This window comes from Sceloporus occidentalis, unplaced genomic scaffold, assembly GCF_023333645.1.
Source record: "Sceloporus occidentalis isolate IW3139 unplaced genomic scaffold, rSceOcc1.0.p SCAF_1, whole genome shotgun sequence".
Classification (NCBI taxonomy): domain Eukaryota; kingdom Metazoa; phylum Chordata; class Lepidosauria; order Squamata; family Phrynosomatidae; genus Sceloporus; species Sceloporus occidentalis.
Window position 1 is genome coordinate 172,912,798 of NW_028316981.1, and position 16,073 is coordinate 172,928,870.

Here is a 16,073-nt window from a genome sequence, read left to right on the forward strand (position 1 = left end):
ATGGCATTTAAAAATGCCATAATTTTATATAAGCAAAATTGGGAATATACCTTAAAGAAAGGGCTACAAACTATTGCACCCTTATGTTACCTGCATCTTAGGGTTTGCTATTTAAGAAGTAGTGGGGAAAATGAAAACAGAAAGGTCAGATTTTGTTATAAAGAAAATGAAGTGTGTTTTCTTGGATAGAAGGCAACACTGGCTTTTAGGATGAGGCTAGCAAAATATTTGATATAAAGTTTAGCTCAGTCTTTAAAATATTGAGTTCTTTAACAAGATTTTACCACAAGTAATGAAAGGCCACCAGTTTGCTCCTCTCATGAAAATGGCAGGACTCACTAGATGTAAAAAGCATATTGGATTAGAGTATTGTGTATATTTACTATATGCACAGAAATACATTACATTTTCTCTCATTTTGTAGACTTTTCTACATACTCATCTTCATACTATACAGCTTTTGGCATTTTGAGTGAATAAACCATTTTTAAAACCAATTTACTATTGCAAAAGAGAAAATACTTCAATTGACAGTTCTTCTAAATCCCTGAATATTTCTTATTCTTTCACTGGAAAAAAACTGAAAATTTGCCTTTTTAATAAAAATGTAAATTGAAAAAACTCACTCTACTCCCAGCTTTCCATTCTACCTCCCCCACCCCCAAAGGTTGTGCCAATACTTTCTTAAAAAATAAGAAGGGGGGAGGAGACATGTTAACAGTTGATTAAAGGTTAAATGTCTTACACAATTACAGTTCCAAGAATTCCCTAGCATTCCTTATCACTCAGCACTCCCTAAGTGGTTTACAAAAGGTAAGCCAGTTGCCCCAACAAGCTGGGTACTCTGAAGATGCCAGCGACAGATGCCGGTGAAACATCAGGAATAAACTCTTCTAGAACATGGCCACATAGCCCGAAAAACCCACAGAAAACTAAGCTGGGTACTCATTTTACCGACCTATGAAAAGATGGAAGGCCGAATGGACCCTGGAGTTCTGCAGGATTGAACTCACAACCTTGTTGCTGTAGTACCAGCATGTAACTACTGTGCCACCAGGTTATGTCCTATGGTTATGTTTGCACTGAGCCTCTCAGTACTTTCAGTGGGAAAATAATTCCCAGGAGCAATTTGTGACTTTTAATATCAAATTAAAGTTGAGCCAATCTTGGAAAGAGAAAACATACTGTGTTCTGGGACACTGAAGACCCACCCAGTGGAAATTCTTATCAGACAGCCATTGTATTTTAAAATTCTGACATTTCCTAAGACATTGCCCTTAAACTTTCATGCCCTAAGGGCTAGACACCTGAAATAAAAACAAAAATTGAAAGCTGTGTTTCTCAGGGTATTGAATTCTCTACTTGTAACCACTCCTGTACTTGTAAAGGATGGCAGAATACACACACATCTGCTTGTGATATCACTTCCACTCTTTGTAAAAATAAGACAAAAGAGATAAACACTTGGTGCCTCTGGCAACTGTCCATGTTTCATAGGAAAGCCTGCCTCACAGTCTGAAATCTTGTGCTATAAGCCAGTTGAAGATGGCCTCTTTTCCAGATATGGGCTCCTTGGCCATGTGGTTTACATAGCCTTTTCTCTTAACAGAACCATCTCAGATTCTCTAGTCTTTGTTTTCTGTTGTGGACTTGCGTGGTGATATGTAGTAGTTTTCTATGAACCTTCAAACTGAACACTTTCCACTCTTCAAGGGCAAGGTCATACAAGTATTCTGATCTGGCATAAGTTCACGTTGTGTGAGAAGAATGCTGAAGTTGTGCTTGTCCTTGTAGACTCATCCGTGTTGAGGCTGCCTTTGGGATGGCTTTGTGAGGCTGAGAGGAAGAGCTGAACTTAAGCCATTGCTAAAAAGCAACAATTTATTTAGGATTAAAATTAAATACATTGGATCATTTGGCCTTCCTTGGGACAAGCCATCTTCATGTGTGTGTTTTTTGCTAGTACAATAAAATAGTTCACTCAAGGTTATGCAAAATATATTCTTGCAAGAGCCATCTTGGTTGCATTAGAAAGGATTCTTCTTTACTACAAAAATGATCTACAGTCAAAACGCATTGGCCATTCTTCCTAAAATAAATAGTCATTTTTTAAAGCTAGTGTAAGGCTTGCTTACTATGATGTATAAGCTTAAACACTTCCAAGACTTTGGACTCATATTATTACTATTACCTAGATAAGTAGCTGTTGTTTCTGCTTGAGGTAAATACAGAAATTATTATTATTATTATTATTATTATTATTATTAACCTTTATTTATATAGCGCTGTAAATTTACACAGAAATCTTTGGACCAATCTGACTAATTATCTGTAAAGCAGTTGGCACTACAGATTATTAGTCAGATTTGGTCCAAAGACTACTGTATTGACCTCAAACAGAACCAGCAACTCATCTACGTAATAGCAATAATATGAGTCTAAGGATGCCTCAGGTCTTGGAAGTATTTAAGCATATGAACAATAGTGGGTTGCTAAGCTGTGTTTATTATTTATCCTGCTGGGTTTTAGCAAATTGACTAGGACTAGAGGCCCATGGTGAATCCTTTTTTTGATGGAGGAGTGGTACTTCTGGCTGTTTTCATACTTTACCTTGCCTAACAAACGTGTAAAGCAGGTACTGGCAGGATGAATCTGTATTCTCTTGGAAGATACTGATTTTGTTGGGTGGAGAAATGGGCTTATGTTCACAGAAATTAGGTCAGATTTTGGAAAAGAATCTCCCCTGGTACCATTAGTATGTAACCTTTTGTGATAAATAGTTATGTAGTGTATATATACAGTACACAATGATGTTTAGGGTTTGGTTTCCACTGTGTCTATCAGGCAACAACCACTTTCATTAAGTACTATTGGTCTTGGTATTTATAACATGGTGAAAGCAGTGTCTGTTTAAAGCAGCAACGGTCAACCCGAGGGCCTCCAAAAGTTGTTGAGAAGGCAATGCCCCCTCAGCTCATATTGTTATAGGACATGCAGGGGGGCTACACTTTGTCTTAAGTGCACTGGGTTTACCTGATGATAATGGCTGCTACTACAAAGGTTCCTCTTTCATTTTGGAGAAGAAGTGAAGACATACTCTTAAGTGGCATTTCTTTCTTCACAGGGTTTTCAACAGTTGTGAGTGGGGAGAATTGGACCTGGGAAATGTTATCCTTTTTGTCGCATAATTTAAGTCGTTAAAAAAATACAACAGCTTTGGAGCTTAATTCTGTAAATGAAAGGTGCTGAGGATGAATGCTTGGAATCATAGCATCATAGAATCAGAGTTGGAAGAGACCACAAGGGCCATCCAGTCCAACTCCTGCCATGCAGGAACTCTCAAAGCATACCTAACAGATGGCCATCCAGCCTCTGTTTAAAGACTTGCAAGGAGTTTGAGGGAGTGTGTTCCATTGTCGAACAGCCCTTACTGTCAGGAAGTTACTCCTAATGTTGAGGTGGAATCTTTTTTTCTGTAGCTTGCATCCATTGTTCTGGGTCCTGTTCTCTGGAGCAGCAGAAAACAAGCTTGCTCCCTCCTCAATATGACATCCCTTCAAATATTTAAATAGCCTTTATCTATACATGTGGGAGTGGATTGATTGTGGCCATGCAGTGATGTGGCAAAGATATATAGTGCATTGTTGAAAACATGCTTGTCAATTATCATTATATTTCTTCCTGATATAAATTGAGAGTTGGATGTAACTCTGTCCTAAATGACAGTCCTGTAATGGGCTATGGCTTGACATGGGTTATTCTTGTATCTACTGTGACAGGCATTTATGGTAGCTCTGAAAGGCACACTGCTTTGGCTCTTGGATGTGGCACAACACAGCACAGATGACAGCTGCCTAGTTTGGATTTATTAGCATGTCATGGTACTAGTCTGCATAGTACTTGTGTGAGTGGATAAACCCAGCAGGCTGAGTGCTGAATTAAGTGTAACTCTCTCTCTCTCTCTCTTGTTCTCCTGATATTCTGAATCCTGGTTTGCCCTTATCTTGGGCATAGAAAGTGAGCTTGAAGATTATCTCTGAAGCTGTACATTTCTTATCCATTCAGACACATAGCTGTGTTAATTTGGAATATCAGTATACGAAGGGAACTTGCAGCACCTTTAAAACTAAGAGAAAGAAGTTGCAGCATAAGTTTTTGTAGACTTGGTCTGCTCTCTTAGATGCATGGATCTCTTTGTAGATCAAGTCTACAAAAGCTAATGCTACAACCTTTTTCACTAAGCTAGTCTCAAAGGTGCTACAAGATCCCTTTGCATACTAATATAGTATCCATGTTGGCCAACAAAACAGGGCTCTGTCAGTGCTAGAGCAACTTTCTCAGTTTCAGTTGCCTCTTCTTCAGTCTCCTAGTAACAGCCTCTTTGGGTTTCTATCTCATTTGCTTTGCTGCAGGTTCCACAAGCAGACATTTTGGTGGCTTCCACTGGATGAGTCTCTCTTGAGGAAAAATAACCACCTGGAGAGTTGTGGAGTGGGGTCCTTGGGACTCCATCCCTCACTGAGAAACCAGGGGACAGAGAGTGGGGTGGGTATGTGGGACAAAGATGAACATAAGGATTCCCTGTTATATATTACCCTTGTCTAAAAGGTCCTGCTCACACTGATGATAACTAAGAATACAGGATACACATGCAGCAATATTGGCTACTGCTGCAGACTGTACCACCTTTGACTTCAGAAATGGGGTGTGTGTTTTTTATTTAATCCTTCCTTAAACACAGGGACAGCTCCTTGCAGGTAGAAGATCAATAAAGCAGAAAGTAAACTGGATGGGTTAGAACTGTTCTCGTTGAAGAGCTCAGTTGATTTTGATTAACTTATTGGACAGTCTGTTTGGAAAAAACAACAATCAAAATGACACACACCTTGGCCACCTGTAATTTGCCATGTTGTGTTTGTGGTGATGGTAGCCTGTGTGTTGTCCACAGAGCACATCAAGAAACAGGAGGCAGCAACCTTGGGGAGAGAAGGTTTTGCTAAAGCTCCCATTCCTCACAGATCCCCAAAGACATCCCTCCTTCTCCTCAGCCTCAACATCCTGATGCTACTTCTGACCCCTTTCCTGGGCCTGCTGAACCAGAGGGGATTCCCTAAAAGGCACTCTGTCTGACCAGCCTTCATGATTTTAGACGCACTTTGGAATGTTTACTCAACATTATTCCCAAGGTTTCCTCAGCAACTGCAGGAAATATTTACAGTCCTTTGGCCGAGCAAATCTCCAACCTTCCCTCCTTCGTGGAGACAAAAGGGTCTTGGCCAGGTGCCTTGTGTTCCGGACGCCCGCATCCGCCCGCATAGCTGAACTTGGAGAGACTGAGGGAGCGCCAAGGCCTTTCAAGTGGTCTGTGGGCTCCCTCTCCTTCCCTCCCTTCTCCCTTTTGTTCTTGTCTGCCCAGCGGCAAGGAACTGTTCTCTGACCACCAGGTTCTGAGCTTGTCTGGCTTTGATCATGGGTCGTGGTGGTGAATGGTGGGCTTCCTTTGTTGTTGCTGTTGTTTTTTGGTCTGGCAGGGCAGTGTGCCTGATTGGCTAAACCTGTTTGTTTAGCCCTGGAGGTTCGCATGATGAGAATTTGAAAAAAGCTTTCAAGTCCTCTGCTGTCTTGTCAAATATACCTTAGGAAATGGAAACCAGGCCTGCCTGGTCTGTGTCTGCATTCAGAGGTTGCTACCCATGGGCTGTTATCCTGAGAAGCACAATCCTGCCTATATGATCAAGGGAGTCCCAGGTTATTTTTGGTCCCATGGGATCATAGATCTACCAGTGATGACAATTCTCTTCTAAGAGGCTGGGTAGATTTTTCTCCCCCTAGGAATTCCAGTTGGGCTGAGGAATTCCAGCTGTGTTAAGATTACTGATATTCCTAGCTTGCTTCTTGCTCAAGGCCTAGCTGTATGAATGTGTAAACTTGAAGCATGAAGAGGAGTTATTCCAGTGTGTGTGTGCCTTCAAGTCACCTGTCAACATATGGCAACCCCATGAATTTCATAAGAGTTTTCTTAGGTAAGAACTACTTAGAAGTGGCTTTGCCAGTTTCTTCCTCTGAGCTGTAGCCTATAGCACACTGTATTTGAAAACAGCCTCATAGAAAACAGCCTTGTAGAAATTACTCTTTTGCAGAAATAATTAATTAATAATTTGTTTTATTTATATACCGCTATTCCAAAGATCATAGCGGTGAACAGCAAGTAAGCTAATTAGCAAGTAAGCTAATTTGCCCCCAACAGTCTGGGTACTCATTTTAGCGACCTCGGAAGGATGCAAGCCTGAGTCGAGCTTGGGCCCTTTTGCTGGTCTTGAACTCGCAACCTTGTGGTTTTGAGTGAATGGCTGCAGTACAGGCATTTAACCACTGCGCCACCAGGGCTCCTTTACCAGGGCATTACTAACATGTTGAGGGGGCAGAGAAGAGTGGAAGAGCTGCACTCCCTCTAGCAGCTTCATTTTTAGGCTTGGTGTGGAAAGAGTAGTGGTGGCTTCTTTCCTGCTGAAGTCTTCATGGTTTCTGTAGGAGGGATGGAACAGTCTATGCCTTCTGCTCCTGTCGGAAATTCACCTGCATGGAATTGGAACACACGTCCTCGGAGTGTAGTGGAGTCTCCCTCCTTAGAGGTCTTTAAACAGAGGCTGGATGGCCATCTGTCGGGGATGCTTTGGTTTAGAGTAACAGTACTGAATTGAATATTCCATGTAGGCAGGGAATATTGGCATGTTCAATGAAGGAGGCAGCCTGCTCAAAGGGTTGTGCTATTTGCATGAAAATCCAATGTGTTTCTTTACTTTTTTTCTTCTAAGCCTTGGATATTAATAGCAGCTAAAAGCATCTCCCGCAGAAGGAGCAAAAGATCCTGGGATGCTAATTGTTAAAGTTCCAGAGATATCTGCAGTCACCGAGTTATTAGTCTGCAGGCAAGTTATCAAACCTCTGGATCAACGGAGCAGTTGAATCCCTCACCCCAACCCAAGAGAGCAGAAGTTTAGGCAGATTCTCTGGATATACTGTCTGTAGTTCCTCCACCTACCTTTGGTACTGGGGTAGGCTTGGGTGAACAGAGTGGGGGATGTCTCTGTCATCTGTGTTCAGGTTTTTGGGTTCTCGGTATTTTGTTTTGCTGGCATTCTACGTTTTAGAATCACAAAATCATAGAATCTTACAAGGATCCAGTAGGGCCATCTAACCCAACCTTCTGCCATGCAGGAACACACAACTGCAGCGCTCCTGAAAGATGTCCATTCCACCTGTTTCAAGACTCCACAAAAGGAGAGTCCAGTACCCTCTAGATCTCTAGGCAGAATCTTTTGTAATTTGAATCCATTGGCTCTGGAGCAGCAGAAAACAAGCTGACTCTATCTTCTACTTGACATCTCTTTTGATATTTAAAGATGGCTGTCATGTCACCTCTTAGTCTTCTTGTCTCCAGGTTATACATACCTAGTTCCGTAAATTGTTCCTCATAGGCCTTCGTTTCCAGACCACTGATCATCATAGGTCTAAAACACACTGCAAAAATAATCCAGTTTGAGACCACTTTAATTGCCCTGGCTCAATCCTAGTGAATCCTGGGAACTGTAGTTTTGTGAGACATTGAAGCTTCTCTGTCAGAGAGCTCTGGTGCCACAATAAACCACAATTTCCCGGGCTTCCTAGCACTGAGCCAGGGCAGTTAAAGTGGTCTCAAGATGGATTATTTCTGCAGTGTGTTTTGGACCTTAGTCATTCTTCTCTGGACACATTCTAGCTTGTTGATATCCTTCTTGAACTAGTTCATTCAACAGTTTCATATGATAGCTGATGTCCATATTATCTTCCAACCTTGTTTTTTTCTCATTACTGAGATGCCTTTTTAAAAAATTTGCAGACGATGGCAAGATTTTTCACGGGAGCGGAGTGGGAGATCCCTTTGGTCCACGCTGCTACAAGGGAGACATCATGGGCTGTGGGATCATGTTCCCCCGTGACTATATCCTTGACAGTGAAGGTGAGCATTTGGCATTCTGTGAATCATAAGATGATGTAAAGTAATAAATATAGATGTTGCAGATGTAGGTCACAGCATGTGTGCATGAATGTGGAGTATGGCATGGCAAGTTTCTACAGTAGTGGAATTGTCAACCAGCAGCTTTTGGACTAGATTTGGCCTCCTGGGAATAGGTTCCACCAGCCTACAATTCATTTGCCAAAAGGCTAGTGTGGAAAGACTGGCAACCTTGAAATGTGATATTCTGTGTGATTTCACAAGAAGTAGCAACCATATTGCTATCCTTGCCCAATCCAGTTTGTCACTTGATAGTATAAATAGTTGCTAATCTGGATTGGAGCTACAGCGTTACCAATTAATCACTTCCCTATATGGTGATGTCTATGGGATTTTGCTGTTGAGATCCTACAGGAAAAGGAACACAGAGGATGAAAAACTAGTGGTTTGGTGTGATTTCTCCTTCCTTCCCTGACAGTCTCCCATTGCCAAGAACCATTGGCAAATTTCAGGCAGAGGTTTCCTTTTGGGAATGTACAGAAGGGAATGCAATGTGTGAAACTGCAGGATTTCACACCATCATTTAAGCCTTGCCTTTTCCCTTTCTGCCTTGCTCTTTCTTCTATGCAGTATGGATGGTAGCATCCTTGCAGATAGGTTCACATAGTGCACTGGCAAACTGAAATTTTTCCTAGATGACCAGTTGTATTCTGGTCATTTATGGTTTAAAATATTTATATATTTAAAACCAACTTTAAGTGTCACTGTTTTTGAGTACCTGGAGACAACTTTTAGTTGCCGCAGGTTATCAGGTGAGGTTCTGTTCTACAAGCCTGTATCAATCTGGCATGATAGCACTGAGACACTGAGTCTTCACAAGCTCTATCCAGGGTAACCTTTCTGATGTGTACTGTTGGTATCTTTCAGTCATTTCTGACTAATGGTGACCCTATTGCTGGGTTTTCTTGGCAAGATTTATTCAGAGGTGGTTTGCCTTTGCCTGTTTCTGAGGCTGAGAGAGTGTGACTTGTCTAGGGTCACCTAGGATCTTATCACATGAGGCACTTATCACTATCCAAACATTGCAGAAGCGCAGGAGGTGGGATCATCCATCACACTTCTTTAAAGTAATTGAGGCTTCCCGTTTTCCTTCTGTCACTGAAGCGTTCATGGGGCAGCCTCGGAGAAGCCATTTTTGAATAACGGGATCTTCTGTTAATCAAAAATGGCTTCTCCGAGGCTTCAAGCAAGACAAAAAATCTAGGGGTAAATATCAATATGTGGAGATTTGAACATGTCTCCAGATTCATTTTCTAACTCTAAAGCCACTCTAGCACTCTGGCTCTCATCTGGCATGTATGCTGGCTTGTATTGACTGGTTTCTGAAGTTACAGAGCTTTATCAGCCTTGGTTTTGAGCCTGAGGTGTTGTGTGGCTGCCAGTGCATTATGGTTCTTTCATGGGGCCTAGGATTGAAGTATATTTCATTCCAAGAGTTAATGCTGGTTTGTGGGTGTCCTACAGGTGATAGTGATGACAGCTGTGATACGGTCGCTATTAGGGCCAAACCCCGAGGTGTAAGGAATGTCCTGTACCTGCATCAGGAAGCTGAAGAGGATGAAGATGAGGAAGAGGATGGAGAAGACATGGAACAGGAACATGAAGGCAAGAAAGTAGTGGTAAGTGACACTTGGGTTTTCAGATGATGGCTGTAGCCTTACCTTTGCTACCTCCAACAGCAAACGTGGCACTGGCCAGAGGTCCCTTTCCAGTTTTGTGATGGCGATTGGAAAGAAGATGCTGGGGGTTTGGAGTTTGATTTAAAGAATTGCCTCCCTTTGAGGCTCTCTTTTTTTGGTTGGGGGGGGGGGAAGGCAGCCATATTGGAGCAGCTAATCCCTCCGAAACAGAGTAGGGGAGCTATATGTGGACCAAGGGCTGAGTTGCCTAAGCAGTTCTGCCTGGGATTGGTCCAGTTGCTTGTCTCCCCAGTTGTTTCATGTCTTGGCAAAATGCTCTCAAGAGACAGGCTGCAGTCTTCCCTAAAGGAAGACTCTAGTCCATCTGCCTTGGTCCAGGCCTCAGAGGGAGAGAAGAACCACTGGACTTCATCCCCTTCCCCACCACCATTCCCTTCTCCTTTTGTGTCGTGTCTTTTAGATTGTAAGCCTGAGGGCAGGGAACCGTCTTATTAAAAATAATAATTGTAAGCTGCTCTGATATCCATTAGGGCTGAAGGGCGGGGTATAAATAATGTAAATAAATAAATAAATAAATTAATTAAGGGGCTGCCTGGCTGTTGGTGCTTTATGGTTGTTGCTGTTTTTACCCCTTTGCTGCTGCTCTGTTTCTCAGCATATGCCAGACAGGAGGAGATTCATACTCTCACTGCTCTCTGATTTCTCTCTTGTTTTGTCATTGCACAGTCTGGATTAAACTAGTTCTTTAGTTTAGGTTGCTTCCTAGTGGCTACTATGAGCAGTGCTTCTGGGCCCCTAGGCTGAGAATGGGTGTCTCCCCACTCAGGAGTTGAGCTCAGGGGGATCTCTGTATCCCAGCTTTGATTTTGTGCAAGGGCTGCATTCCTGAAGTTCCAAGCACTGTCTGTCTGTCTTGTCAACTTTGGCTTTCCAGTGCAACAGGAGTGGGAGTTGGTACACAGAGTGCCATGGGTAATGCAGTTAATGAAGGATGTTTCCAAACAGGCAGTATATCAATTATACTTAACAAGAAAGAAAAAGAAAAGAAAGAGAGAAAAAGAAAACAAAAGGAAGTTTTTTCTCTGGTAACAGAGAAGGTGGAAGATGGTGAGAACACTGAGTAGGGTTACAAATGGAAGCTGATTACTTCACCTGGACCTCCATAACATTTCATGTTTGGGGTAGGATGATTACTCCAGAATAAAAGCCCCATCTGGAAACACAATTAAATGAAGTCATCAAATTAAGGCAGCTTTCCCAAAATAACCTCCTGTTCTCCAGGTCTGTTTAACTACAAATTCCATTCTCTCCACCCAGCATCACTAATGTTTGTGATGATGGGAATTGTTGTCAGCACGTTTTAAAGAACTCAAATTAATTGGGATTAAGAGATTTGTTGCTGTTATGTGCCTTCAAGTCATTTCTGACTGGTGGCAAGCCTAAGGCAAAACTTCCACAGTTTTTTTTCTTTGCAAAGTTTGTTCAGAGGGGGGTTGGCATTGTCTTGCTCTGAAGCTGAGAGAGTGTGATTTGGCCAAGGTCACCCTGATGGGATTCCATGGCTGAGTGGGGGATTTGAATCCCTGTCTCCCAGAGTCCTAGTCCAGCACTTGAACCACGTGACTATGGTGTGCTGGCTTTATAGGCATATTACTCATTGACTTTTGTTTTCTCACCTTACAGTAGGAGTGGGCATCCTGCGGCTGTTGTCTGCAGCATTCCTTATCATATGCTATGCAGGCTAAGGCTACTGGAAATCACAGTTGAAAAACAACTGGAAAGCTCCATAGTTATCTCCCCTGCCCTGTATGAGTCAAGTATTCCTACAGATTACTATAATGAAACTTTTCCAATCTGGTCTCCTCCAGATGGACTGCATCTCCCCTCTGCCCCAGACAGCATGGCCAGTGACCAAGAATGATGGGAGCTGTAGCTGCAAATATCTTGGGGGCACTAGGTTGCACACATCTTCTTTAAAGGAATAAATTTGGCTGGAACATCTAGCAAAGGGTGAGACCCTGGAAATGGTACTGTCGTGGTTGCCTGGAAATGTGATGAGAATTCAGCAGAGGCCTCCAGTTCACCAGTGCTATTTGCTGTATTTATTTATTAAAGCAGCTTTTGAATATTGGTTTTTTTTTATTCAGCTGAAACAGAGTTTGCATATGCCAATCTGAGCCATGTACATGGTTCTTGTTATATAGCTGCCTTAACAAATCAGTCCACATTTTGAAAGATTCCTTCAAAATCTGATTCAGCTTGATCCAGCTACTCAGTCAAACTATGCAAAAGCTAACCTAAACCACTTTTTTTCTCCCTCTCCTCCCCCATTCTCTCTCAGGTGTTCTTTACACGCAACGGGAAGATAATTGGAAAGAAGGATGCTGTGGTGCCTGGAGGGGGCTTTTATCCCACCATTGGGATGTTGAGCAGCGGGGAGAAAGTCAAGGTGGATCTGCACCCGCTCAGTGGCTAAGGAACAAGGGCTGAGGTGCCCCATCGCTTTCCTTCTGCCATTCCGTGGGACTGCCGGATGTACCCAGGCTCTTCTTCATTGCACTTCCAGTCTCCATTTCCAGAGGCAGCATTGTCGTTGTTTTTGTCTGTGGGGCCATATAGATCTCTGTCTACTTAACATCACCTGAGCCACCTATTCTTTTCTTTCCTGTTTCATTCCAGCTACTCACAGGCTCTTTGTGGCACTGCTGGGGAAGGAAAAAAAAAATCTTGAGGCTCTTTTGTTTCCCAAGCAGGTCTGGGATTTAGTTGCTGGGTCAAAGGCCCAGTCTCTTCCCCTCTTTCAGTGATCCATCAGTCACAGCCTCATGAGGCAGTGTGGTTCTGGTTCTGGTCCTGGGTGTGAGGTTGTCACATCTTAGGCTTTGAAATAGAGGCTGGGGTATGGCCTGGCCTAATCCAGTACTGGAGGAGTTCAGGGCCATCTTCTGTGAGGAGTTGCTTCATCACAGATAGAACAGTGCAGCTCTCTGCTGTGGCTATGCATCATATTTTGTCTTTCTGTGTAATACTTTGGATATTTGTAACCTCTTTGTAGCTGCAGGCCAGCCCCATTGAATCATAATCCGAAACATGTTGTTCACCTGATCTCAACACTGTGCAGCAAACTCTTGTGCTGTGCTCTTGGGACCAGCCCTACCATTAGGCAGAAGGTGGCAACCCATTAGGTACTGAGTTCAGTTCTTCCTTTACTCCCCAGTTGTTTTTCTCTGTTGGAGGAGGGAACTACATACACCACACAACCTGTTCTGGACCTCCTAAACTGGCCTGCTGCCCTCAGGTGTCATAGAAGACAAACAATCTCTTTTGTTGGCATTCAGGTGAAGTTTAGCTACCAGTCCAGCCAGCATCCTTACATGAAGAAGGAAAGGCTCCATCCTGTTCTCTTCCAAATGTCTTGGGCTAGCCCTTCACCTTCTTATTAAACTTACTTTGTTAAATCTGGAGGTGTGCAATCCCATGGCTTCTAACTTTCTTGTCCAATGACTATATGCTAGCTTTGAAGATGATGTGAGAGGATGTTCTAGATCCAAGGAGAAGAAATCTTTCTAGGGCTGTGCCTTTTTTTTTTCTTTTTTTTTGATGAGCTCTCTGCCTGATACGATGTAAACATGTCTTCTGCCTAGTAATAGACCTGGGGAGGAAAAGAAAGGGGTGTTGGTGACCTTTAGGCAAAATAACCTCTGCCATCTTCGTTCACTGAACTGCTGAGGGTTTTTTAATATCATGAGCTATATATAGGACCATGCTGGCTGCTGAATGATATAGTTCATAGCCTGGTTTCTGTGCTGTTGCATTATCTCTATACTGCTGGTTGTTACTTAGAAGATGAGGGTAAAAAGAAGGCATGGAACATGAACTGTGTCCTGAAGTTTGATTGTAAAGTGTTTACTCATTACCTTTCCTACTCTTCTTCCCTCAAGTTAAAGGCAGGCCTTTATGTTCATAGCCCTGCCCTTGTATGCATTCCCTTCTGAGGTCTCTTGCATTCTGCATTGTGCATGTGTTGCTGTAATCATTTCCCTGCTCTGGCTTTGAAGCTCACAAGGGTTCTTTGGATGGATGAAGAAACCTTGTCATGGGTGCCATTTGTGTATATGTGGCTTATCAGTGGCAAGAGAAGCCAAAGAGTAGTAGTTTCATTGACACTTGAGGACAGTGGGTAGACAAAGGACAAGTCACTACATGGCCCTATCCCCATTTCTCTGGCCCTGTGTAGTCACGGGTAGTCTTGCTGCTAAAATTAGAATATTCTGGGAACCTGAGTTGGGATGGCCATGAAAGCTATTGCATTGGCTCCCCCTGGTGATGTACTTGGCTTTGTGGAAATTGTCCTGTTTTATAAGTGGGCTGGGATCGGAGCAACACATCCTTTTCTGGTTCTCTTTCTCGCTTGAATGTTGGTATCTTACCATCAGTCCTTCCTGATTATTGGAGGGGTAAAGGACTGCTTCTTATCTTCCATTCTAACCCTGTTGCTGCTGTTGCACATTGTACTTCCTTTCCTCCTGTTTCTGAAAGAATATGTTGCTGTAGAAGAAAGGAGGTGGGGTGATTGGGGTGGGGGAGTCAGTGTATGAAAGATTGTGGCAGCCTTGATGAGTGTGCTATGCAAAATTCCCTGGCTACAACAGACCTTTGCAAGGAGCCAAAATACTGCTCCCTCTGCCCATTGTGCAGTCTCCTCTTGGTCTCTGGTGGCTAATGGATGCCTGGTCTGAACAGAGCCCTCTTCTGTCCAGCTCTATGTGTGTGCCTCTGGTTCCTTCTGCATCTCGATAGACAGAGTCTTGATATGCTCAATAAAACTTGAGATTTCCATACTTATCCAACACCTGAATAAGCTTCTGTCATATTTAATATGCATCTCCTACAAAGGCCCCCAATATGATAGAACACTTATCTGGACCTATTATTGCTTGCCATTTAAAAAAACATCAACCCTTAAATAGCAGCAGCAGTAGCATTCTTCTCTTATATTTTTTAAAAATTAAAATAATAGCAAAATTAAAGCACTTTAGTCTTGTAGTAGTATATTGTTTTAAAAAATGTTAATTAGCGTTATGCATCTGAGGAAGAAGATCCATGGAAGCTTATGGTACAATTTATTGCACACAGTTAATCTCAAAGGTGCTACAAGACCCCTCTGACTTATCTTGCTGTATTTAAGAATTCTATAATAGCATTGTGGCATTAAAGCACTGCATCAGGACAGTGCTAATAAACAAAACAAATACCATTCTGGTGAGTACTTAGGGATAAAAAGGAAGAAAACAGAAAAGGTTTGTTCCATATTTTTTTTAATTGACCTCAATCCTCTTGTTAGTCCCATTGAATTAGTAGGTTTTACATAAGTGTTGCCTCATCATTTAGCAATTGATTAAGTGGATCAAATCTAGTTGTGACTATCAATAGGTTTCAGGTGATGTAAGAATTTACCACTTCAATGAGATAAAAAGCTTTTGAGCTTCTCTATGATGTCAACTTCAGTTGCCAGAAGTGCCAGCTGTGCAGTCAGTATTAAGGGATTCTGCTCGATTTTCCACCTCTGACTGACATACTAACTTTTCTGTCCCAGCCAGTAATTCCCTAACCAAAATGCATAGAAAGAAATTGAGAGCCAGCCTGGTATAGTGCCTCGAATGTTTGGCTAGGACTTTGGCAACCAGTGTTTAATTCCATGCTCAGTCACAGTAACCCACTGGGTGAACTTGGGCAAGCCCCCCCTCCCAGCAAGGAGAAGGCACGGTAATACCACTCTGAACAAATTATGACAAGAAACCTCTGAGAGGATCACCATTTTGTTGGAAATGACTTGAAGGCACACAACAACAATAGAAATGAATTTCTTTAAAAATCATTAGTTGTGTGGTGTAGTGGATTGAGTGTTGGACTACAACTCTGGAGACCAGGGCTCAAATTCCAGTTTAGCCATGAAAATCCACCAGGTTCACCTTGGGTGAGTCACACATACCTGGCTCCAGAAAACCCTGTGGTAGGTCCACTTTAGGTCATCATAAGTGGGAAATGATTTGGAGACACAGAATAACAGCAAATTGTGTAATAGAATTATAGCACCATCATATTATTTTGTTTAAGTGGTATTTTCCATTGGTGGGATATTTGTCTATAACAGTTATGGCCAGAAAATGTATTTTTTTTTTTAATTTTTATTTCAAACATAACAAAATTTAAAACATACTCTTCTACCAAGTTATAAAACAATTATATAGCAAAATCCTAACTGAACTAAGTAACTAAACTAATACATTATATAGTATTTTATAAATTCTTTTCATCAACTCTCTTCTACTACTGCAACTGTTACTTATTACTATCTAATCCACTTGACCTAACCC

At 42.2% G+C, this 16,073-nt stretch overlaps 1 protein-coding gene across 6 annotated transcripts in view; it reads left to right on the forward strand.

Annotated features, from left to right (window-relative positions):
* Positions 1 to 15,898, forward strand: part of LOC149322748 (SPRY domain-containing protein 3) — a 65,258-nt gene extending 49,360 nt beyond the window's left edge. For all 6 annotated transcript variants that reach the window (XM_089482530.1, XM_089482531.1, XM_089482528.1 and 3 more), the window contains 3 exons: positions 7,880 to 7,999; positions 9,521 to 9,675; positions 12,038 to 15,898. In XM_089482530.1, the coding sequence (XP_089338656.1) occupies positions 7,880 to 7,999; positions 9,521 to 9,675; positions 12,038 to 12,172 (410 nt within the window). In that variant the 3' untranslated portion in view covers positions 12,173 to 15,898. The remainder of the gene's footprint in view (positions 1 to 7,879; positions 8,000 to 9,520; positions 9,676 to 12,037) is intronic.
* Positions 15,899 to 16,073: the final 175 nt, after the last annotated feature.